Here is a 23,923-nt window from a genome sequence, read left to right on the forward strand (position 1 = left end):
AGTTCTTAGTTTTCAAGCAAGTAAGAACTGCATAATAATAAGACAAAGTAATTCAGAGTAAGAGACAGAGGAGTAAGGATTAAAATATTTATTATTAAAAATACTGAGTTATGTAATGGGTTATATTGCAGGTGCCAAAACTGCGACAATATACTAGAGTTACTGAGAAGGATTATTGATCATTTTAATCATTTAAGCGTTTCATTACGTAATGATAATGCAATTCTGGCAATTTAACCGTACGTAAGAATTAAAGTGTCCATCAATCAACCTGTATTATCTTTAAACTTGGAACTGCACAGTTTGTTTAAAAAACATGTGGCAGAACTGTGTGAAGGTGCCAGGGTTGTGGATGGTTTGCCAATCTGTTGTGCTATTCTTTCCGGGATCGCTTGCTGGAGGAACCAGAGGGCATGGTGAAAGCGGTCGGAGAGCCGGGCCGTTCTTCGGGCAGGTTTGCCTGCCGGTACTTCTCGATGTAAGGGTTGGCCACCTCCCAGACCTGTGGAGAGAAGGAGGCCGGTCATAAGGTCATAAGTGAACAGAATTAGGCCATTTGGCCCATTGTGCCTCTTCTGCCATTCAACCATGGCTGATCTATCTCCCCCTCCTAATCACGTTCTCCTGCCTTCTCTCCGTAACCCCTGACACCCGTACTAATCAAGAATCGGTCTATCTCTGCCTTAAAAAAAACTATTGGACTTGACCTCCACAGCCTTCTGTGGCAAAGAGTTCCACAGAAGATAGACATAAAACGATGGAGTAAATCAGCGGGACAGGCGAATTGTGGACGCAGCCCAGACTATCACACCAGAGAGAAGGAATGGATGTGTTTTGGGTCAAGACCCTTCTTCAGACCATTCCTTCTCTCCAGAGATGCTGCATGTCCAGCTGAGTTACTCCAGCATTTTGTGTTTATCTTCGGGTTAAGCCAGCATCTTCAGTCCCTTCGTACACATGTAGATTACCACAGATTCACCACTCACCGGTCACCAAGAGCAGCAATTCAGCAGCAAGTCCGAGATATATCACTCCCATATCAGGCGGGTATCTTGACCCGAGTGCCACGAACCATGGATTCAGCCTGAAGTCATAGTCCAACAAGTGACAGTGACATTTTTCCATACCCCTGGACCGTACAATTGTACAGCAATTAGGCTAACTTATTAAAGGCAGCATAAAGGTCATTAGGAAAAAAATTGCAGTGATTAGAGTAGATTAGACAGCAGCAAGCAGTTAATTAAAACAATGATAGCAATATATGTGAGTGATACTATGAGACCATTCACAGGATAAGTAAATCATCGTGCACTCAGTGGCTGAAGGGCCTGTTTCCACAATATTGGGCGGCACGGTGGCGCAGCGGTGCCGTACAGGGCCAGAGACCCAGGTTCGATCCTGACTACAGGTGCTGTCTGTACGGAGTTTGTACAATCTCCCCGTGACCTGCGAGGGTTTTCGCAAAGTAGGGGTTGTTTTCTACAAGGATTGGGGTAACTGTAGTCAGGTTAGTCCGGTATAAATCAATAACTAATAGTCACAATCCCCAATTAAGAACAGGATCTTGATGATTTGTTGTGACACCGTAGAATCTGTAACACCATATGCTGAGAGAAAGGAGCAGCTGGGCTTGTACACTCTGGAGTTTAGAAGGATGAGAGGGTGTCTCAATGAAACATATAAGATTGTTAAGGGCTTGGACACGCTAGAGGCAGGAAACATGTTCCCGATGTTGTGGGAGTCCAGAACCAGGGGCCTCAGTTTAAGAATGAGGAGTAAGCCATTTAGAACGGAGACGAGGAAACACTTTTTCTTGCAGAGAGTGGTGAGTCTGTGGAATTCTCTGCTTCAGAGGGCGGTGGAGGCAGGTTCTCTGGATGCTTTCAAGAGAGAGCTAGATAGGGCTCTTGAAAATAGCAGAGTCAGGGGATATGGGGAGAAGGCAGGAACGGGGTACTGATTGGGGATGATCAGCCATGATCACATTGATTGGCGGTGCTGGCTTGAAGGGCTGAATGGCCTACTCCTGCACCTATTATCTATTGTCTATTGTCTAATCTGTAACTATTGTAACCTGAACACTATATAATGCTGTAAGATCTCTGGGATGCCACTGCATTTCTGAGTTTTTTTAGGAATGTTCTCCAGTTTATACTGAAATAAACCGACTTGTTGGAGGAACTCATCCCTGCTGTGTGAGATTTTCTTTATTTGCCGTCCCGGTTTGAACCCTAATTAAGTTTATTGTCACGTGTACCGAGGTATAGTGAAAAGCTTTTGTTGTGCGCTAACCAGCCAGCAGAAAGACAATACATGATTACAATCGAGCCGTCCACAGTGCACAGATACATGATAAAGGGAATAATGTTTAGTGCAAGATAACACCAGTAAAGTCCGATCAAAGATAGTCCGAGGGTCACCAGTGAGGTAGATAGTAGTTCAGGGCTGCTCTTTAGATGTGGTAGATGGTTCAGTTGCCTGATAACAGCTGGGAAGAAACTGTCCCCGAATCTGGAGGTGTGCGTTTTCACACTTTTATACCTTTTGCCCGAAGGGAGAGGGGGGGAAGAGGGAGTGGCCAGGGTGCGACTGTTCCTTGATTATGCTGCTGGCCTTGCGTGAGGTGTAAATGGAGTCAATGGAAGGGAGGTTGGTTTGTGTGATGGTTTGGGCTGCGTCCACAATTCGCTGCTATTTCTCGCGGTCTTGGATGGAGCTGTTCCCAAACCAAGCTGTGATGCATCCCGATAAAATGCTTTCCACGGCGCATCTGTAGAAGTTGGTGAGACTTCTGCCGAACTTCCTAAGCATTTTACGGAAGTCGAGACATTGGTGTACTTTCTTGGTTGTTGCTTCAATATGGTTGGTCCCGGAGAAGCGGGTGAATTTATGAGGGTGACTGGGTCCACATGTGGCAGTGTGGATGGAGGGAGGATTGGGACTAACTGGATTGGGAATCCGTATGGACTGAATGGGCCAAATGCTGCAATAACTTATTTACGTTCAAAATGGGATTAAAACCAACTCAGATGGTTAAAATTAATTAAAAAATACTTCATTCACAATTATTAAATAAAAAAATTGCTAAGTAATTGCAATAGTCCAGTATGCACCGTGGTCAGAAAGGCCTTTGGCAGCTTGGCCTTCATCAATCAGAGTATTGAGTATAGAAGTTGGGAGGTCATGTTGCAGTTATATAAGATGTTTGTGAGGCCGCATTTACAGTATTGTGTTCAGTTTTGGGCACCATGTTATAGGAAAGATGTCAAGCTGGAAAGGGCGCAGAGAAGATTTACGAAGATGTTGCCAGGACTAGAGGGTCTGAGCTATAGGGAGAGGTTGAGTCGACTGGGACTCTATTCCTTGGAGCGCAGGTGGATGAGGGGCGATCTTATAGAAGTGTACAAAATTGTGAGAGGAATAGATCGGGTAAACACACTGAGTCTCTTGCCCAGAGTAGGGGAATCGAGAACCAGAGGATAGAGGACATAGGTGAAGGGGGAAAGATTTATTAGAAACCTGAGAGGAATGGTGGGTGTACGGAACGAGCTGCCAGAGGAGGTAGTTGAGGCAGGTACTATATGTTTAAGAAAGATTTAGACAGGTACATGGATAGGATAGGTTTAGAGGGATGTGGACCAAACGTAGGCAGATGGGACTAATGTAGATGGGATGTGTTGTTGTGTGGGAAGTTAGGCCAATGGGCCTATTTCCACATTGTTTCACTATGACTCTATAACAAGCACTGAGTGCTGGAGTAACTCAGCGGCTCAGGTGATCCAAGAGGTTTCATGCCTGAAACAAAGTCCGTTGTTAATGTCTGTATCCTGCATAAACCCTGGGAAGCACCAACTTGCCTTCTTCTCCATTAACAACTGATGGACAGCATCGATGTCCGGTGCCATGAATCGGTCTTTAATCCAAGGCCTGGAAAACAGAAGAGTAACAAAACTTGAACCAACTTGAGTGGAACCATTCCTGCAGTAGGAAGGAACTGCAGATGCCAGTTTACACCGAAGATAGACATAAAACGCTGGAGTAACTCAGCGTGTCAGGCAGCATCTCTGGAGAGAATAATCAGGATCGACCCGGGTCTCTGGAGCTGTAGGGCAGTAACTTTATTGCTGTGCGACCATGCAGCCCTATTACTGATGTATTCAGTGACTGCTTTCATTATAGAGTCATAGAGTGATACAGCGTGGAAACAGGCCCTTCGGCCCAACTTGCCCACACCGCCCAACATGTCCCATCTACACCAGTCCCACCTGCCGCGTTTGGCCCACATCCTTCCAAACCGTCCCATCCATGTACGTGTCTAACTGTTTCTTAAACATTGGGATAGACCACTCTCAGTCTGATGAAGGGTCTCGAACCGAAACGTCACCCATTCCTTTTCTCCACAGATGCTGCCTGACCCGCTGAGTTACTCCAGCACTTTGTGCCTAACTTGAGTGGAAGCATGTTGGGCAGTCCGCGCTCAAACGCGAGCCAAGGACATCGAACGTACCTCACTATCGTGCGAACCAGATCGTAGACCTTCTCCAGAGGTGTTGTTGTCCGGAGTGGGCGTAAAAACTCGATGCCTTGACAAGCGGCCAGCAGTTCTATGCTGAGCACTGAATGAAACAGAAGCACTCAATCAAAATGGAGAATAACAAGCAAGAGCGATACATGTCCAAAGTACACAATTTGTGGTGAACTCATGTTCATAAGTGATCACAGCAGAATTAGGCCATTCGGTCCATCAAGTCTACGCCGTCATTCAACCATGGCTGATCTATCTTTCCCTCTCAACCCCATTCTCCTGCCTTCTCCCCGTAATCCCTGACACCCATTCATATCATTAATTAAATAAATGAGCATGTTGGTAAACTGTAGATCACTGTCATGCAACTTCCTAACGGCACAGCATGGTCTCGATAAAATATAACCTCTCCCGCGGCATCCCATTGTAATCTCCCAAGGGCAACAAGGTGGCGCAGCGGTAGAGTCGCTGCTTCACAGCGCCAGAGACCCAGGTTCAATCCTGACTACGGGTGCTGTCTGTTTGAAGTTTGTACGTTTTCCCCGGGACCTGCATGGGTTTTCTCCAGGTGTTCGAGTTTCCTCCCACACTCCAAAGGCATGCACGTTTATAGGTTAATTGGCTTTGGTAAGTTGTGTGTGGGATAGTGTTAGTGTGCGGGGATTGCTGGTCAACACAGACTGGATGGGCAGAAGGGCCTGTTTCCATGCTGCATCTGTAAACCAAACTAAACCATGGAATGCCTTGTCCTCCCTCCATGCTAAACTTTCTTCAAGGAGAACAAAGAATAAATACTTCATAAAGAACCATTATTGGTGCTCAATCTGCCTTGGCCTACGCGATCTCCCAGTTGCCAAACACTTTGACTCCCCCTCCCATTCCCACACTGACATTTCTGTCCTGGGCCTCCTCCACTGTCAAGTGAGGCCACACACAAATTGGAGGAACTGCACCTCATATTTTGCTTGGGCAGCTTACACCCCCGCGGTATGAATATTGATCTCTCTAATTTCGAGTAACCCTTGCATCCCCTCTATCTCCATCCCTCCCCCACCCTAGATGTCATATTAGTTTCTGTTTGTGTCACTCGTTATCACCTTCCAACAATGAACCATTGTGGGCTCCACCTTTCCTTGATCATCCTTGCTGGCTTTGATTTGTTCTTTTCATAACTCTGACCCAAAACATCATCTATCCATGTTCTCCTGAGATACTGCCTGTCCCGCTGAGTTACTCCAACATTTTGTGTCTATCTTCGGTGTAAACCAGCATCTGCAGTTCCTTCCTGCACATGACTGATAATTGATTTGTGATAGTCTAATGTATAGTTATTTGTTCTATGTTAATGTACTGTCTCGAGGGGCCGATTGGCCTACTACTGCACCTATTTTCTATGTTTCTATGTTTCTATGTGCTTGTAAAGCTACAGGGGGAAATAATTTCATTGTTCGGGTCCTGGTGCAAATGAAAATTAAACACTCTTGACTACCTTGACTCTTAATGCCAGAACATTCGATAATACTAAAATTGAGAATTGTTTAAGAATCACAGGTATGAAGAGGTCGCGTGAGAAAGCTGGGTTATAGTCCTAGGTAGACAAAAATGCTGGAGAAACTCAGCGGGTGAGGCAGCATCTATGGAGCGAAGGAAATAGGCAACGTTTCGGGCTGAAACCCTTCTTCAGACTGATGTGAGGGTGGGGGCGGGGGGGAAGAAGAAAGGAAGAGGTGGAGCCAGAGGGCTGAGGGAGAGCTGAGAAGGGGAGGAGAAAGTAAGAACTACCTGAAATTAGGGAAGTCAATGTTCATACCGCTGGGGTGCAGGCTGCCGAAACAAAATATGAGGTGCTGCTCCTCCAATTTACGGTGGTCCTCACTCTGGCCATATAGAGTCCTAGAGTGATACAGCATGGAAACAGGCCCTTCAGCCCAACTTGCCCACACCGCCCAACATGTCCCATCTACACTAGTCCCACCTGCCTGCGTTTGGTCCGCATCCCTCCAAACCTGTCCTATCCATGTACCTGAAGCACATCAAATTACACACAGATTTACCAAGATCTCATTGAATAGCAGAACAATCTTCAGATACCTCTATTCCTATAATACCAGCAATGCTCCTAATTTGATGTTGCTTCCAATTTTTGAATTTGTACTTCCAGTTCTCAAGATGTGTTGAGAATTAGTGTTTAATCTAATCCCAGTGATGTCAATTGAGAGATAAATAGTGGCCAGGGCATCAGGTGAACTCCTTATGGGCCTGTCCCACTTAGGCTATTTTCAGGCGACTGCCGCCGACTGTCATAGTTGTAGCAAGTCGCAAAAAAAACAGCGACTGAACCCCCCTCGACATAAAGTTTGAAATAGAACATTTTAACTTAACAACAAAACATAACGAAGTCAGCACCGGCGACAACCTACGTAAACCTGGTGACAACTCCAACAGCAACTACGTCAGGAGAAGCTAAGCTACACTCATTGGCGTCAAACCCACTGTCGCCGACTGTCTCCGAAAATGAAAATCCAGCGGCGACCAGAAAGGCGCTACGACTCTCTGGGCAACTACTCACGACCATGTGGCGACAGCTTAGTCGCCTGTAGTCGCCTGAAAAAAATCGCCCAACTGGGACAGGCCCATTAATCTTTAGAGGCAATGCGAGTGGATCTCTTATATCTATCTGGGCAAGCTGAAAGACTCATGGTGTATCTTCAGTGCCATGAATTAGTTTTAGTTTTAGAGAGACAGTGCGGAAACAAGCCCTTCAACCCACCGAGTCTACACTGACCAGTGATCCCCGCACATTAACATCACCCTACACACACTAGGGACAATTTACACATACGCCAAGCCAATTAACCTACAAACCTGTACATCTTTGGAGTGTGGGAGGAAACCACAGATATCAGAGAAAACCCACGCAGGTCACGGGGAGAACGTACAAACTCCGTACGACAAGCACCCGTAGTCGGGATCGACCCGGGTCTCTGCCGCTGTAAGGCAGTGGCTCTACCGCTGCGCCACCGTGCCACCATACCTTAGTTGCAATCAGGTTCCAAGTTGTTCCTGGTAACTATCAGAGTCTCTCAGTCCCCGGGACATAGTCTGACCTTGTTCGACGTGCTCGATGACCCTCAGTGCTTTCCTGGCAGCCCATCCGCCCATGGAGACGTGGTCCTCTGTGGCAGCGCTGGTGGACAGCGAGTCCACTGATGACGGGTGGCACAGAACCTTGTTCTCAGACACTGGAGATTTAACAATAAAACATTTCCAACTTACTCAGCAAACTGGAACAGTAATCTACACGACCATTATCGGGAGAAGGTAGGAGGGAGAGATAGATCAGCCACGATTGAATGGCAGAGTAGACTTGATGGGCCGAATGGCCTAATACTACTCCTATTCCTCATGACCTTATGACTTTATGATCACAGTTCATGGAAGAGAAACAGCAACAATACTTTCTAACCTTCCGTAGAGTGGTGAATCTGGGGAATTCATTGCCGCAGAGGGCAGTGGAGGCCGTCAATAGATATTTTTACGGCAGAGATCGACAGATTCTTGATTAGTACGCGTGTCAGGGGCTATGAGGAGAAAGCAGGAGAATGGGGTTGAGAAAGAAAGATAGATCAGCCATGATTGAATGGCAGAGTAGACTTGATGGGCCAAATGGCCTAATTTTGCTCCTAGAACTTATGAACTTATGATCAGAAATAATTCTTGGATGGAGTAGCAATGAACTAAATAAAATCATTCCCTTCTTGTCTGCGAAACCACGGACCCCATTGCAGTATTTTGTCACATTTTTACAATGATACTTTATTGTCACATGTACCAAGGCACAGCGAAACGCTTTGTTGCAATGGGAACTACACATTCCATAACATGGTGGGGGTGGCATGGTGGCACAGCGGTAGAGTTGCTGCCATACAGCACCAGAGATCCAGGTTCAATCCTGACTATGGGTGCTGTCTGTATGGACTTTGTACATTCTCCCCGTGACCTGCGCGGGTTTTTTCCATGAGCTGTAGTTTCCTCCCACACTCCAAAGAAGTAAAAGTTTGTAGGTTAATTGGTTTGGTATAATTGTAAATTGTGTAGGATAGTGTTAGTGTGCAGGGATCTCAAAACTAAACGGAACTAAACTAAACTAAACTAAATGCGATGAGCATGTTTCACAGCAAGGACAGCACTCTAGCCCCCATTTTCAGCTCCGCGTCCATCAACAGTTCACAGAGAAAACGAACAATCTACAACATACTCGGTGCTGTCAGCTATTTCAGATAGGTGGTCACACACTGGAGTTCCATTAGTTTATTACAAAAAAATTATTCTGATCTCATCGCAAACAATGTTCACTTACTCTTTACAAAATTGACCTTGTTTTCCCCATGTTTCTGTGCCGGCCGCTGTGCGGGGAGTAGTTAGCCCATGTGAGGTGTCTCTGTGGAGCCGGGTGTGTAGTCGCCCAGGGCCATCCAATCTGTTGTGGTGACTGATGTGCTCCAATCCAACCATTTCCCTGAGGTTCTCCCCTTGCACCCACCATGCCCCCCCACCAACATGCCCCCCCACCAACATGCCCCCCCACCAACATGCCCCCCCACCAACATGCCCCACCACCACCAACATGCCTCCCCCACCATGCCCCCCCACCACCATGCCCCCCCACCAACATGCCTCCCCACCATGACCCCCCACCAACATGCCCCCCCACCATGCCCCCCCACCACCATGCCCCCCCACCATGCCCCCCCACCAACATGCCTCCCCACCATGCCCCCCCACCACCATGCCCCACCACCATGCCCCACCACCAACATGCCCCCACCACCATGCCCCCCCCACCACCATGCCCCCCCACCAACATGCCCCCCCACCATGCCCCACCATGCCCTCCCACCATGCCCCCCCACCAACATGCCCCACCACCAACATGCCCCCCCCACCATGCCCCACCATGCCCCCCCCACCAACATGCCCCCCCACCATGCCCCCCCACCAACATGCCTCCCCACCATTCCCTACCATGCCCCCCCACCAACATGCCCCCCCACCATGCCCCACCACCAACATGCCCCCCCCACCATGCCCCCCCACCAACATGCCTCCCCACCATGCCCCACCACCATGCCCCACCACCATGCCCCACCATGCCCCCCCACCAACATGCCTCCCCACCATGCCCCACCCCACCAACATGTCCCCCCACCACGCCCCACCACCAACATGCCTCCCCACCATGCCCCCCCACCAACATGCCTCCCCACCATGCCCCACCATGCCACCCCACCAACATGCCTCCCCACCATGCCTCACCATGCCCCCCCACCAACATGCCTCCCCACCATGCCCCACCCCACCAACATGTCCCCCCCACCATGCCCCACCACCAACATGCCCCCCACCATGCCCCCCCACCAACATGCCCCCCCACCATGCCCCCCCCCACCATGCCCCACCACCAACATGCCCCCCCACTATGCCCCACCATGCCACCCCACCAACATGCCTCCCCACCATGCCCCACCATGCCCCACCACCAACATGCCTCCCACCATGCCCCCCCCACCATGCCCCCCCACCAACATGCCTCCCCACCATGCCACCCCCACCAACATGCCCCCCCACCATGCCCCACCACCAACATGCCTCCCCACCATGCCCCACCATCATGCCCCACCACCAACATGCCTCCCCACCATGCCCCACCACCATGCCTCCCCACCATGCCCCACCACCATGCCCCACCACCAACATGCCTCCCCACCATGCCCCACCATGCCCCCCCCCACCACATGTCCCCCCACCATGCCCCACCAGCCCCCCACCACCAACATGCCTCCCCACCATGCCCCCCCACCAACATGCCCCCCCACCATGCCCCACCATGCCCCACCACCAACATGCCCCTCCACCATGCCCCACCACCATGCCCCACCACCAACATGCCTCCCCACCATGCCCCGACATGCCCCCCCATGCCACCCCACCAACATGCCTCCCCACCATGCCCCACCACCAACATGCCTCCCCACCATGCCCCACCATGCCCCCCCCACCATGCCCCCCCCACCATGCCCCACCACCAACATGCCTCCCCACCATGCCCCGACATGCCCCCCCACCATGCCCCACCATGCCCCCCCACCATGCCCCCCCACCATGCCCCACCACCAACATGCCCCCCCACCATGCCCCACCATGCCACCCCACCAACATGCCTCCCCACCATGCCCCACCATGCCCCCCACCATGCCCCACCACCATGCCCCACCACCAACATGCCTCCCCACCATGCCCCCCCACCAACATGCCTCCCCACCATGCCCCCCCACCAACATGCCCCCCCACCATGCCCCACCACCAACATGCCTCCCCACCATGCCCCACCATCATGCCCCACCACCAACATGCCTCCCCACCATGCCCCACCACCATGCCCCACCACCATGCCCCACCATGCCCCCACCACCAACATGCCTCCCCACCATGCCCCACCATGCCCCCCCCCACCAACATGTCCCCCCACCATGCCCCACCACCAACATGCCTCCCCACCATGCCCCGACATGCCCCCCCATGCCACCCCACCACCATGCCCCCCCCACCATGCCCCACCGCCAACATGCCCCCCCACCATGCCCCCCCATGTCACCCCACCAACATGCCTCCCCACCATGCCCCCCCCACCAACATGCCTCCCCACCATGCCCCACCATGCCCCCCACCATGCCCCACCACCATGCCCCACCACCAACATGCCTCCCCACCATGCCCCCCACCATGCCCCCCCACCAACATGCCCCCCCACCATGCCCCACCACCAACATGCCTCCCCACCATGCCACCCCACCAACATGCCTCCCTACCATGCCCCACCACCAACATGCCCCCCCACCATGCCCCCCACCATGCCCCCCCACCAACATGCCCCCCCACCATGCCCCACCACCAACATGCCTCCCCACCATGCCCCACCATGCCCCCCCACCAACATGCCCCCCCACCATGCCCCACCACCAACATGCTTCCCCACCATGCCCCACCACCAACATGCCTCCCCACCATGCCACCCCACCAACATGCCTCCCTACCATGCCCCACCATGCCCCACCACCAACATGCCCCCCCACCATGCCCCACCATGCCCCACCACCAACATGCCTCCCCACCATGCCCCACCACCAACATGCCTCCCCACCATGCCCCCCACCAACATGCCCCCCCACCATGCCCCCCCCCACCATGCCCCACCACCAACATGCCCCCCCACCATGCCCCACCACCAACATGCCTCCCCACCATGCCCCACCATGCCCCACCACCAACATGCCTCCCCACCATGCCACCCCACCAACATGCCTCCCTACCATGCCCCACCATGCCCCACCACCAACATGCCTCCCCACCATGCCCCACCATGCCCCCCACCAACATGCCCCCCCACCATGCGCCCCCCCACCATGCCCCCCCCACCATGCCCCCCCCACCATGCGCCCCCCCACCATGCCCCCCCCACCATGCCCCACCACCAACATGCCTCCCCACCATGCCCCACACCATGCCCCACCACCAACATGACTTCCCACCATGCCCCACCACCAACATGCCCCCCCACCATGCCCCACCATGCCCCCCCACCAACATGCCCCACCACCTTGCCCCCCCACCGTGCTCCCCCACCTTGCCCCGCCGTGCCCCACCACTGTGTCCCACTATATCCCCTCACTATGCTGCCCCACTGCCGTGCACACTAACACTATCCTACACAATTTACAATTTGTACGTCTTTGGAGTGTGGGAGGAAACCACAGCTCATGGAGAAACCCCACACAGGTCACGGGGAGAACGTACAAACTCTGTACAGACAGCACCCATAGTCAGGATTGAACCCGGGTCTCTGGCGCTGTACGGCAGCAACTCTACCACTGCGCCACCGTGCGGCCCCATCGTGCCAATCTCTAATAAAGTAAGATGATGTGGCAGCTCTGATGTGGGCAACCATCCATTTGTCTTCTTCATCACTGTGTCCACCTGTACTGACACATCCAGGGACTTATGGGCTTGTACCATGTGCCATGTACCATGTGCCATGTACCATGTGCCATGTACCATGCACCATGTGCCATGTGCCATGTACCATGTACCATGTACCATGTGCCATGCACCATGTGCCATGCACCATGTGCCATGTGCCATGTACCATGTACCATGTACCACGCTGCTGGACAGCAGCACTCCCTTTCACTGTGACCAACCACCCTGGTTTGCCTTCCCAAAATGCATCATGTCACACTTGTCGGGTCGAGCCAGCTCTAAAGCCTCTACTTCCTGCTGATGGTCAAGTAATCGTGACCCGTTAGTTATTTATTGAAGTTTTGAAAGATACAGCATTGAAACAGGCCCTTTGTCACATGCCGACCGTCGATCACCCTTTCACAATATTTCACTGTTATCCCACTTTCGCCTCTACTCCCGACACACTGGGGCAATTTAGAGAGGCCTAGTAACCTAGAGACCTGTACGTCATTGGGATGTGGGAGCACCCGGGAGAAACCTATGCGGTCACAGGGAGAACGTGCAAACTCCACACTGATAGCTCCCAGGCCAGGATCGAACCTGAGTCTGGCGATATAAGACAACAGCTCTACCAGCAGTGCCACCCTACGTAAAAAGACACACACACACACACACATATATGTATATTTACATATATGTGTAAGAAGGGTCTTGACCTGAAACGTTGCCCATTTCTTCTCTCCAGAGATGCTGCCTCACATATATATATCTATATAAACACACACACACACACACACCTATATATATATATATACTAGACTAAGTGGGACCCATTGGGTCCCAGCATCACACAGGAGGGCTGGCCACCAACGCAATATTCCACCTCTCCACCAATTCTAATATTGCTCACCAGTGGGGGGGGGCGGGGGGGGGGCTGTCTGTTGCGCTAGTATGGGTGTTGCAGGCTGAAGGTACTGGTTTCCAGAGTGCTAGTATAGACATTGTGGGCCGAAGGATTCTTGGGCTGGCAGCCAACTTTTGCAACGATTTTAAAAGCCAAGCCAAGGCAAACAATTTGGCTGCAGCCTCCCGACAACCAAAATTCATTTCGTGAACACAAACTTGTTAAAAAGGTGAGGCAAACAATTGGGCAGCAGCCACCCGACAACCAAAATTCATTTTGTGAACACAAACTTGTTAAAAAGGCGAGGCAAACAATTGGGCAGCAGCCATCTTACAGCCGCATCGAGGGGACTCAGCGTGGAGTAGACGTGCGTTCAGTGTTATTCGCAGCCCAGAGAGCCGTGACCCACTCGCTTCCTGGGTCTGGCAGAGACTGAGTGAGGGACTACACTTCCGGGTTTTATAGTCCCTCCCCCCTGCCACCAGTGGGGACAGCAGAGAGAATGGGGAATTTTTTTAAAACATGAATATATCTCTGATTTTTCATCGATGGGAAAAATCCTCTGGTCCCGGAAGGCGGAGGGGGGCTCTGCGCGAGGTGGCCAAAAATGACGGCCGTAGGTGGCAGCGTTCTCTCAGAAATCACACCACAGCGAGCCAAAAGCGGTCAAGATCAGACTTTTAGTAATATAGATATATATAAACACACATACACACACACACATACACACTACATATATCTATATATATTGTATGTGTATATACAGATATATGTATATAAACACATATATATATACAAATATACACACACATGTATATATATTTAAATATCTATACAAACACATATAAATATATATATATATGTGTGTGTGTGTGTGTGTGCATGTGTGTGTGTATGTGTGTATATACACATATATATACACACATACACATATACACACACCATGCTGCTTTCTCCACTGTGGTGGCAGGCAGCGCTGGGCTTATTGAAGGTCAGGCCGTGACTCACCCAGGGCAGCTGCTGAGCAGTGAGCGATCATGAAGCCGGAGTTGAGGCCGCCTTCGTTGACCAGGAAGGCAGGCAGTTCACTCAGGGATGGGTTACACAGCCTCTCGATGCGCCTCTCGCTGATAGCAGCCAATTCATGGACAGCGATGGCCAGATAGTCAAGGGCCTGCGTAAACACAAAAAACGTTATCACCACACTGGTCAGAACACAAAGTACTGGGGGAACACAGCGGGTCAGGCAGCATCTTTTCAGACTTTATACTTTTAGAGATACAGCATGGAAACAGGCCCTTCAGCCCACCGAGCCAGTTCCCTGTGCCTCTACATCACTGAACTAGTGTTGCCATGTAAACATTCCACATAGAAATGTGAGGCCCAACTCAAATTGGAGGACCAGCACATCATATTTCGCTTGGACAGCTTGCAACCCAGGGGTATGAATATTGACTTCTCTAACTTCAAGTAACCTTTGCTTCCCCTCTCTCTTCATCCCTCCACCATCTTAGTTCTCTGAACAGTCTGACTAACCTCCGGATTAAATTTTACTCTCCATACATCCCCCTTTCATATCTCTCGTTTCCCTCTCCCTTGATTCTCAGTCTGAAGAAGAATCTCGACTCGAAAAGTCACTCAGTCCTTCTGTCCAGAGATGCTGCCTGTATCTACCTCCCCATTATTTCATCCAAATAACCCAGCTTCCAACAACTCATCTCCTTTGGAACGATTAGGAGGAATTTCTTTAGCCAGAGGATGGTGAATCTGTGGAATTCATTGCCACTGATGGCTGTGGAGGCCAAGTCAATGGATATTTTTAAGGTGGAGATTGATTAGTACGGGTGTCAGGATTTATGGGGAGAAGGCAGGAGAATGAGGTTGAGAGGGAGAGTAGAAGAGCGTAAACTTGATGGGCCGAGTGGCCTATGTCTACTCCTAGAACTTATGAACTTATCTTGTAACCTCTCATCTGAACTGTAAATATTTTAACGAAAAAGAACACTTACTTTTGCAGGATATTCTCCATGAAAGTTTCCTCCAGAAATGGTCTCTCCTCGTTCTGCAAACACCATCTCAACTCTGAGTTAAGGTCTATGACCAGAGATAGTGACATCTACAGAGGTTAACAAACTGGAACCCAAACTACACAGGTAGTTCTGGTCTGCACCAGAATGAAATGCTGATTTAATATTGCCCTGAATAAAACTTCTTCCAGAGGTTTCAGTGATTGCAACCTGTCACCCTATCTCCCTACTCACCAGTGTGGCTGCATGGGCAACATCTCCACGGTTTACAGTGCTTCTGTAACATCAAATGCAGAACCTCCACTGTTCACCATGGCATCAGATGGATGGCAGCATCACTAGCTCTGTGTCCAACACCTTGGAGGCAGAGTCTCTCCCTAGAGGGAGAGTCTAGGACTGGAGGTCACAGCCTCAGAATTAAAGGACGTTCTTTAAGGAAGGAGATGAGGAGAAATTTATTTAGTCAGAGGGTGGTGAATCTGTGGAATTCATTGCCACAGAAGACTGTGGAGGCCATGTCAGTGGATATTTTAAAGGCTGAGACAAATAGATTATTGATTAGTACGGGTGTCAGGGGTTATGGGGAGTAGATAGGAGAGAGAGATAGATCAGCCATCATTGAATGACAGAGTAGATTTGATGGGCCGAATGACCTAATTCTACTCTTATCACTTAAGGGCCTGTCCCACTTTATGATTTTTTTAAAAAGGCGACTGCGTCCGCCAGTGACTGAGGCCACAGTCGCCGATAAACAGTCAAGTTGTACGACATCTACGCCAGGCTACGACACAGATGACATCAAGCTGCGGCAATCTGCGTCAGCCGACGTCGTAACTTCAATGGCGACAACATACGACAGCCAATGACACCGCCTACGTCATCCTGCGACTGCACAGACGTCAAACTGCGACAGCCGAAGTCAACATACGTCCGCCCGCGACACGACACGGCAAGATGCGACCTGCTGCGTCACTGTCTACGACATCTGAGGACAACAGGTTGGCGCATGATGGCGCAGGCTGTCGCAAAATGAATTAGCCGAGGTCATGACCTAGCGTCACCATGGGTCACCTGCAGGACATCAGCGTACGTCAGCGTACGTCATGATAAGACACGCAGGTGTCGCGGAAAGATTTTGAACATTCCTAAATCCAGCGGCGGCAAGGAGACACCGCGCATCATTACACGCATCACCCTACATCACTCCGCGTCATGCTGCGACCACGCCGCGCCAACCTCTTTTAAGGCTGTCACCGAAAATGTCGCCCAAGTGCGACAGGCCCTTTATGACCTTATGACTCCTTTACTTAGTTCAGTGGCCAGTTAAATAACTGTTTGAGTGGGCGATATCAAGTGCCACTGTAGCCATTTCTATCCTTTATGTCCATGCACACTCCGTGCAGTATTGACTCTCTCCTCTGCACTTCTTGTCCAAGTTACAATCACTTGGTCACAGGGAGGTGAGGAGTGCCGTGGTCTCAGGGGAAGCTGACAAAGGATACTGGATTGTCCGTGGCGCTGTTGATTTCAGTCTCGATGATGTTTTTGACAAAGGCAATGGTATCGTTCACCACCCCATGTACCTGTGGGAGGCCACATGAGGGCATGAAACACAAAGTTAACCCCTTTCAAAATGTAAACGTACACATTTAATGTTAGCATCAGGTTTCGTAGAGCCCACGTGTCAGAGAGTGTGGAAACAGGCCCTTCGGCACCACTTGCCCACATCGACCAACTTGTCCCCAATTGCCTGATTCCAACATAGATTGCAAATGACATAACAATTCTAAGTGCAGCCTTTCATTCCCCCTTTTTTAAATGACCAACAGGGGGCGCTGACCTGTGCGCGGCTGCTCAGCCAGCAGCTGTCTGTCTTTTCATCTTTTTTTTATTTTTAGTTAGTTAAAGTGTTTTTGTTTCTGGAGTTCTAGACTTTTTTATGTGGGGGGTGGGGGGGGGGGGGGGGGGAAGGGGGAAACTACCTTTCAGGGTCCCTACCTGGTCGGAGAGGCAGCTTTTCTCCGGGCTGCAGCTTCGACCCATCCTCGCGGCCTACCAGCGGGCCTGGAGCGGTGTTTCCTGACGGGGACCGCCCAGAACCACGGCTTCGGCAGCGGCACAGCGCTGGAGCGCTATCGTGGAGCGGGCGATGCCTTGCCTGGGTCGCCGCGCTGGAGCTCCGGTGAGCTGAAGACTGCCGGGAACAACATCGCGGAGCTGCGGGCCTGTGGAGCGGCCAGCTGCGGGCAGCGGCGCCGAACTTTACACCGGGAGCCTGGGATCTCGCGACGAGATCGCCAGTTGTGGAGCTCCAACCGGCGCGGCCTTGTTGGCTTTGGGGTTGGGGACTGGACTTTGTGCCTTCCCTCATGGTGGGAGCCATTGTGGGGGGATGTTCTTTATGTTTAAATCTCTTATTAATGTTATGTCTGTATTCTTTCTTTATGTGCTGCATTGGCAAGAAGCATTTCACTACACCTAGGTGTATGTGACCAATAAAATATCCTTTGAACCTTTGAACCTTTGAACCTTTGAAATGTTTACCCGATCAAATATCACGGCTGTGACAGTGACGTTGATGGCTGTGAGAAGCTGGGTGGACCTGGTGCTGGGCTTTGAGGGGTCTGAGAGAGGAACGGACGGAGTACATAGAAATAAATAGTTTCTGGGGTGGCACGTTGTCACAGCGGTAGAGTTGCTGACTAATGCCCCTGTCCCACTTAGGAAACCTGAACGGAAACCTCTGGAGACTTTGCGCCCCACCCAAGGTTTCCGTGCGGTTCCCGGAGGTTGCAGGTGGTTGCTGGAGGTTGCAGGTAGTGGAAGCATGTAGGGAGACTGACAAAAACCTCCGTGAACCTCCTGGAACCGCACGGAAACCTAGGGTGGGGCGCAAAGTCTCCAGAGGTTTCCGTTCAGGTTTCATAAGTGGGACAGGGACATAAGTGGGACAAGGGCATAAAGATGCCAGGAGCAACGTGGCTGTGCACCTTGACAGACGAGAGCCGTGCCAGTACCTGCTGGCAAATGGTGGGCAGTGCCTACCTGTGGGCAGCATCGTAGAGTGTAGGCGTCCTGCACCTGGTTGCAGAACCGGTGGCTCTCTGTGAAGGAGAGCACAATGTTACGAGGAAGAAGCGGAAGGGGAAGAGAGAGACCCCGTGGAGCTAGAGCCCCAAGACCGAGGGCCCGCACGCTAGGCCAGGCTCACCCGCCCGCTATGCCAGGCTCACCCGCCGCAGACGGAGAACCCACGTAGAAAGCATTTTATCGGGATGTATCACAGCTTGGCTTGGAAACAGCGCCATCCAAGACCACAAAAAACTGCAGAGAATTGTGGACGCAGCCCAGACCATAACAAGAACCAACCTCCCTTCCATTGACTCCATTTACACCTTATGCTGCCTCGGCAAGGCCAGCAGCATAATCAAGGCCGAGTCGCACCCCCGGCCACTCCCTCTTCTCCCCCCTCCCATCGGGCAAAATGTACAGAAGTGTGAAAACGCACACCTCCAGATTCAGGGACAGTTTCTTCCCAGCTGTTATCAGGCAACTGAACCATCCTACCAACAACTAGAGAGCGGTCCTGAACTACTATCTTGGTGACCCTCAAACTATATTTGATCTGACTTTACTGGCTTTACCTTGCACTAAACGTTATTCCCTTATCATGTATCTGTACATTGTGGATGGCTCGATTGTAATCATGTATTTTCTTTCTGCTGACTGGTTAGCGCGCAACAAAAGCTTTTCACTGTACCTCGGTGCACGTGACAATAAACTAAACTGAACTAAAGTGAACTGAACGCACGTGTAGACCCGGCTCTCCCACCCAGAGTGGAAGGAGTCTGGAGGGGCTGCTCCTCAAGTTTTGGCTGCACTTTCGCCTCAGGCTCCTGATCCTACGGAGGGGGGAGGGTCGGGAGAAAGGGGGAGAGTGGGGACTGCTTTGCTTTTGTGACCTGACCAAGATGGCCACCCCCGGGTCCAGACAGCGGGCAGTCGATGGTCACACCAGAGTCGACTCCCTGCCCCTCTTCCGGGCCTATGTCCGTGCCCGTGTGTCCCTGGAGAGGGAGCACGTGGTGTCCACGGGGACTCTGTAGCCCTCCGTGAACGCTGGTCGCCGCGGGGGGTCGAGTGTATAGTAAAAAAAGTTAACAACAATGTAATCTGATAACTGTTTGATTGGTGTTTGTAAACTGTCCTGATTTTCGATTTCCGCAGTCTCGATTTTGTTATTACTCTGTATTTGTCTTTAATTGAATAAAAGCTGTTTGTTAAAAAAAAGAGTGGAAGGGGTGGGTGGGAGGGCCGGTAAGCAGACCGACTGTGGGGGGAGTGGGCCGCTGGAGGCTCTGCAGCAGCCTGGGGCTCGGCTGGTCCAAGAGGCTGAGCGCACGCGGCCTACAGCGGTGGAGCAGCGGCGGAAGACACCATGGCTACGCTTGGCCAGGCCGGGACTTGGATCTTGATGAAATGGCGGCAAACATGGCGGCACCAGCATTATATGCAACATTTATTTTGCCGTGTAATGTTTAATTGCATACAGTATGTGACGATAAATATCCATTGAAGCATCGGACCATTGAGGAATTGGAGCTAACCTCCTGGCAGTGGTGGCGGGAAGGAGGGAGGGAGGGCGGGAGGGAGGGAGGGCTTACCTGCTATCTCGGAGGGATGATGGTCGGAGCCCAGCAGCGAGCGGAATCGGAAGGCCACCTCGATCTGCCCAGGGTGCGGCCGCAGTTCGTGAATGTCTAAACACGCGGGAGAAAGGAGAGTTTAAGGGCGGCACGGTGGCGCAGTGATGGAGTTGCCGTCTTACAGCACCAGAGACCCGGGTTCCATCCTGACTACGGCTGCTGTCTGTACTGCGTGGGTTTTCTCCAGGATCTCCGGTTTCTTCCCACACTCCAAAGACGTACAAGTTTGTTGGTTAATTGGCTTGGTATAATAGTCCCTAGTGTGTAGGCTAGTGTTAGTGTGCGGGGATCGCTGGTCGGCGTAGACTCAGTGGGCTGAACGACCTGTTTCCGTTCTGTATCTCTAAACTAAACTGAACTAATAAATTGAACACCAGCAGTAACCATGAGGCAGCAATTATTCTCAGAAAGGCTGCATCATCTCGTTGTAACATGGTGATTCAAAGATTTATATAATGACGTAGTTATTGCGGGAATGGAAGGATATGCGTCATGTCCAGGCAGATGAGATTAGTTCGGACAGTTTACAGCCCTGATGCATGAATAGAGTTATCTAACTTCAAGTAACCCTTGCATCCCCTCTCTCTCTCTCTGCCCCTCCCCCACCCTAGACCTCCTGCTAATGTCACCATTTGTATTCCTTCACTATCACCTCATCCCCAGCCAACAATGGACCATTGTGGGCTCCACCTTTCCTGAGTCATCGATGCCGACTCCGCTTTATTCTGTACCTTTCCACATCTGCATCAGATGGTCATCTATTCCATTTCTCCAGAGCTGCTGCCTGACCCACCACCTCCTTTGCACCTCCGGTTTCTGGATTGTCTCCACATTTAGAAAATAGTTTACGCCTTTATTCCTACTTGCAAAATGCATGACTCCACACTTTGCTACACTATATTCCATCTGCCACTTCTCTGCCCACTCTCCCAACCTGTCCAAGTCCTTCTCCAGAGTCCCTGCTTTCTCTACACTACCTGCCCTTCCACCTATTTTCATATCATCTGCAAACTTGGCCACAAAGCCTTAATTCCTCTCGTCCAAATCATTAATATACAACGTGAAGACTAGCGGTCCCAGCACCGAGCCCTGAGGAACTCCGCTAGTCACTGGCAGCCAACCAGAAAAAGCCCCCTTTATTGCTTTGCCTTCTGCTACCCAGCCAACCTGCTGTCCATGCTGGTATCTATCCTTTGATACCGTGGGCTCTCATCTTCCTTAGCGGCCTCACGTATGGCACCTTATCAAAGGCTTTCTGACAATCTAAGTAAACAACATCTACTGACTCGCCTTTGTCTGTCCTGCTATTTACTCTCAGGCACTATAAATTTCCTTTCTTGAGGTCCAGTACCAACCTGGTTTTCCCAGTCTACCTGCATTTTGAAATCTCCCACGACCACCGTAGTAGCATTGCCTTTCTTACATGCCAATTGTATCCCCCTGATGTAACTTGCATCCTCTATCCTGGCTATTGTTTGAGGGCCTGTAAATAACTCCCTGTAGGGTCTTTTTGCCCTTTTAATTTCACAGCTCTAGTCACAATGACTCTACATCTTCTGATCCTATGTCACCCTTCTGAATTTCATTCCTTACCAACTGAACTACCCCGCCCCCTCTGCCTAGCTTTTTGTCTTTCCGATATGATGTATAACCCTGAATATTCAGCTCCCAGCTCCGATCCTCTTGTAGCCACGTCTCTGTAATGCCTACAACATTAAACCTACCAATTTCCAACTGTGCTACATGCTCATCCACTCTGTTCCTTATGCTACGTGCCTGATTCAAATATAACACCTTCAAGTCGGTGTTGACCACCCCTCCTGTCACAACCATCCCGATTTTACCCAACCTTACACTCTGCTCCCTTTTTCAATTTTCTGTCTGTTATTTCTGGAGACTTCCATGACCTTTCCTGCACGCCCTTTCCCGTTAACTCCATGTGTACGCTTCCACATTGTTGACCCACGGGCACGGGGAGAACGTACAAACTCCGTACAGACGGGACCCGTAGTCAGGATCGAACCCGGGTCTCTGGCGCCGTGAGGCAGCAACTCTACTGCTGCTTGTGTGGTGAAGGTTCTCTTAACTGAGTCATTTGGGATTTCTTTACTGGAATAGTTATGTACTGTGTGAAGAACGGGCTTGAAGCAGCATCCACACTGTAGTTCAGGCTTGCACCTGCATCCCTTGCAAACTAATGTTTAGTTTAGTTTAGAGATGCAGCGCTGAAACAGGTCCTTCGGCCCACTTAACCCGTGCTGGCCATCCATCAACTGTTCTGTGTTGTCCCACATTCTCACCCACTAGCAGCAATTTTACAGAGGCCAAGATACCTGCAAACCCCGCACACGTTTGGGATGTGGGAGGAAACGGGGACACCCGGAGAAAACCCACGCAGTCACATGGAGAACGTGCATGACAAAGGAGGACCTGGTGTGCGATACTTTGTCGGTGCCCTTTAGGTGGCGATACTTTGCATACCTTGTGTATGCAAAACAAAAGATATGTGACAATAAAATATCATTCATTCACTCAAACTTCTCACAGACAGCACCGGAGGTGTGGATCGAACCTGGGTCTCTGGCGCTGTGAGGCAGCTGTTCTACCATGTGCGGCACTGTGCCACCCTGGTTTATTTACCAGCGTTGGCTATGGGTGGGCACGCTGCGATCTGTGGTCGCGGGAAGGTTTACAAGAATGATTCCAGGAATGAGTGGGATAGCACATGATGAGTGTTTGTTGGCACTGGGCCTCTACTCGCTGGAGCTCAGAAGGTTGAGGGTGGACCTCATTGACACTTACAGAATAATGAAAGGCATAGATAGAGTGGATGTGGAAAGGATGTTTCCACTGGTGGAAGAATCTAGAAATCTAGAGGTCATAGAATTAAAGGACGCTCTTTTAGAAAAGAGGTGAGGAGGAACTTTAGTCAGAGGGTAGTTAATCTGTGGAACTAATTGACACAGAGGGCTGTGGAGGCCAAGTCAGTGGATGTTTTTAATGATAGACAAATTCAGATAGACAAATTCTTGATTTGATCGGGTGTCAAGGGTTATGGGGAGATGGCAGGAAAATGGGATTAGGAGGCAGAGATCAGCCATGATTGAATGGCGGAGTAGACTCAATGGGCCAAATGTCCTAATTTTACTCCCAGAACCTGTGGACTTGTGAAGGTATGTAAGGCCGGCATTGTTGCCAGTCAGCATTCACTCACTGTGAAGGCGTTACAGAGGGTGGACGGTCAGTGGGAGAAGGAGCCTCAAGTTCCTCAAGCAGGACAGTCTGTGCGGGCTCCGTACTGGTCACTCACCGCTGTCGAAGGCTCTGGTGGAGCCTTTGAGAACCTCCAGCGTGAGTGCGGCGATAATGTCCGCCTGCTGGGCGATGGCCACGGCTCGCTCCACTGCCTCAGCGCCCAGAGACGTGATCATCTGTGTCCCGTTGATCAGCGCCAGCCCCTGGGTGTGAACACAAAGCACGGGATGCCGTTAACACCGTCGCCGCAGAAACAGCCCCCACACCATTCAAACCCAGAGACACGGAGCAGCGAGTTAGAAGTGCCAGGACAGGGTAGGAGGACATTCACCCATCCAGTCTATGCTGGCCCCTTGGGGAGCAATACAGTCAGTCGCAGTGTGAGGGCAGTGAAGCTCAGCAGCTGCAGTGAAACGGATGATGAGGAATAAATGGTCCAGCTATCGATGACAGCCCAACGCTGGCCACAGTGTTGTCCACTGGCACT

The 23,923-nt window shown here is 51.1% G+C and overlaps 1 protein-coding gene across 1 annotated transcript in view; it reads right to left on the bottom strand.

The window, feature by feature from the left end:
• Nucleotides 1-73: 73 nt before the first annotated feature.
• The window catches only part of hal (histidine ammonia-lyase), a 52,507-nt gene continuing 28,657 nt past the window's right edge, over nt 74-23,923 (bottom strand). The window contains exons 8-17 of the mRNA XM_033039411.1: nt 23,492-23,639; nt 20,140-20,235; nt 18,521-18,579; nt 16,978-17,058; nt 15,458-15,523; nt 14,457-14,622; nt 7,633-7,767; nt 4,508-4,616; nt 3,858-3,927; nt 74-502 (exon numbers count right to left, since the gene is read on the bottom strand). Of these exons, the coding sequence (XP_032895302.1) occupies nt 374-502; nt 3,858-3,927; nt 4,508-4,616; nt 7,633-7,767; nt 14,457-14,622; nt 15,458-15,523; nt 16,978-17,058; nt 18,521-18,579; nt 20,140-20,235; nt 23,492-23,639 (1,059 nt within the window). The 3' untranslated portion in view covers nt 74-373. The remainder of the gene's footprint in view (nt 503-3,857; nt 3,928-4,507; nt 4,617-7,632; nt 7,768-14,456; nt 14,623-15,457; nt 15,524-16,977; nt 17,059-18,520; nt 18,580-20,139; nt 20,236-23,491; nt 23,640-23,923) is intronic.

The sequence above is a fragment of the Amblyraja radiata genome, chromosome 21, assembly GCF_010909765.2.
Source record: "Amblyraja radiata isolate CabotCenter1 chromosome 21, sAmbRad1.1.pri, whole genome shotgun sequence".
Classification (NCBI taxonomy): Eukaryota; Metazoa; Chordata; class Chondrichthyes; order Rajiformes; family Rajidae; genus Amblyraja; species Amblyraja radiata.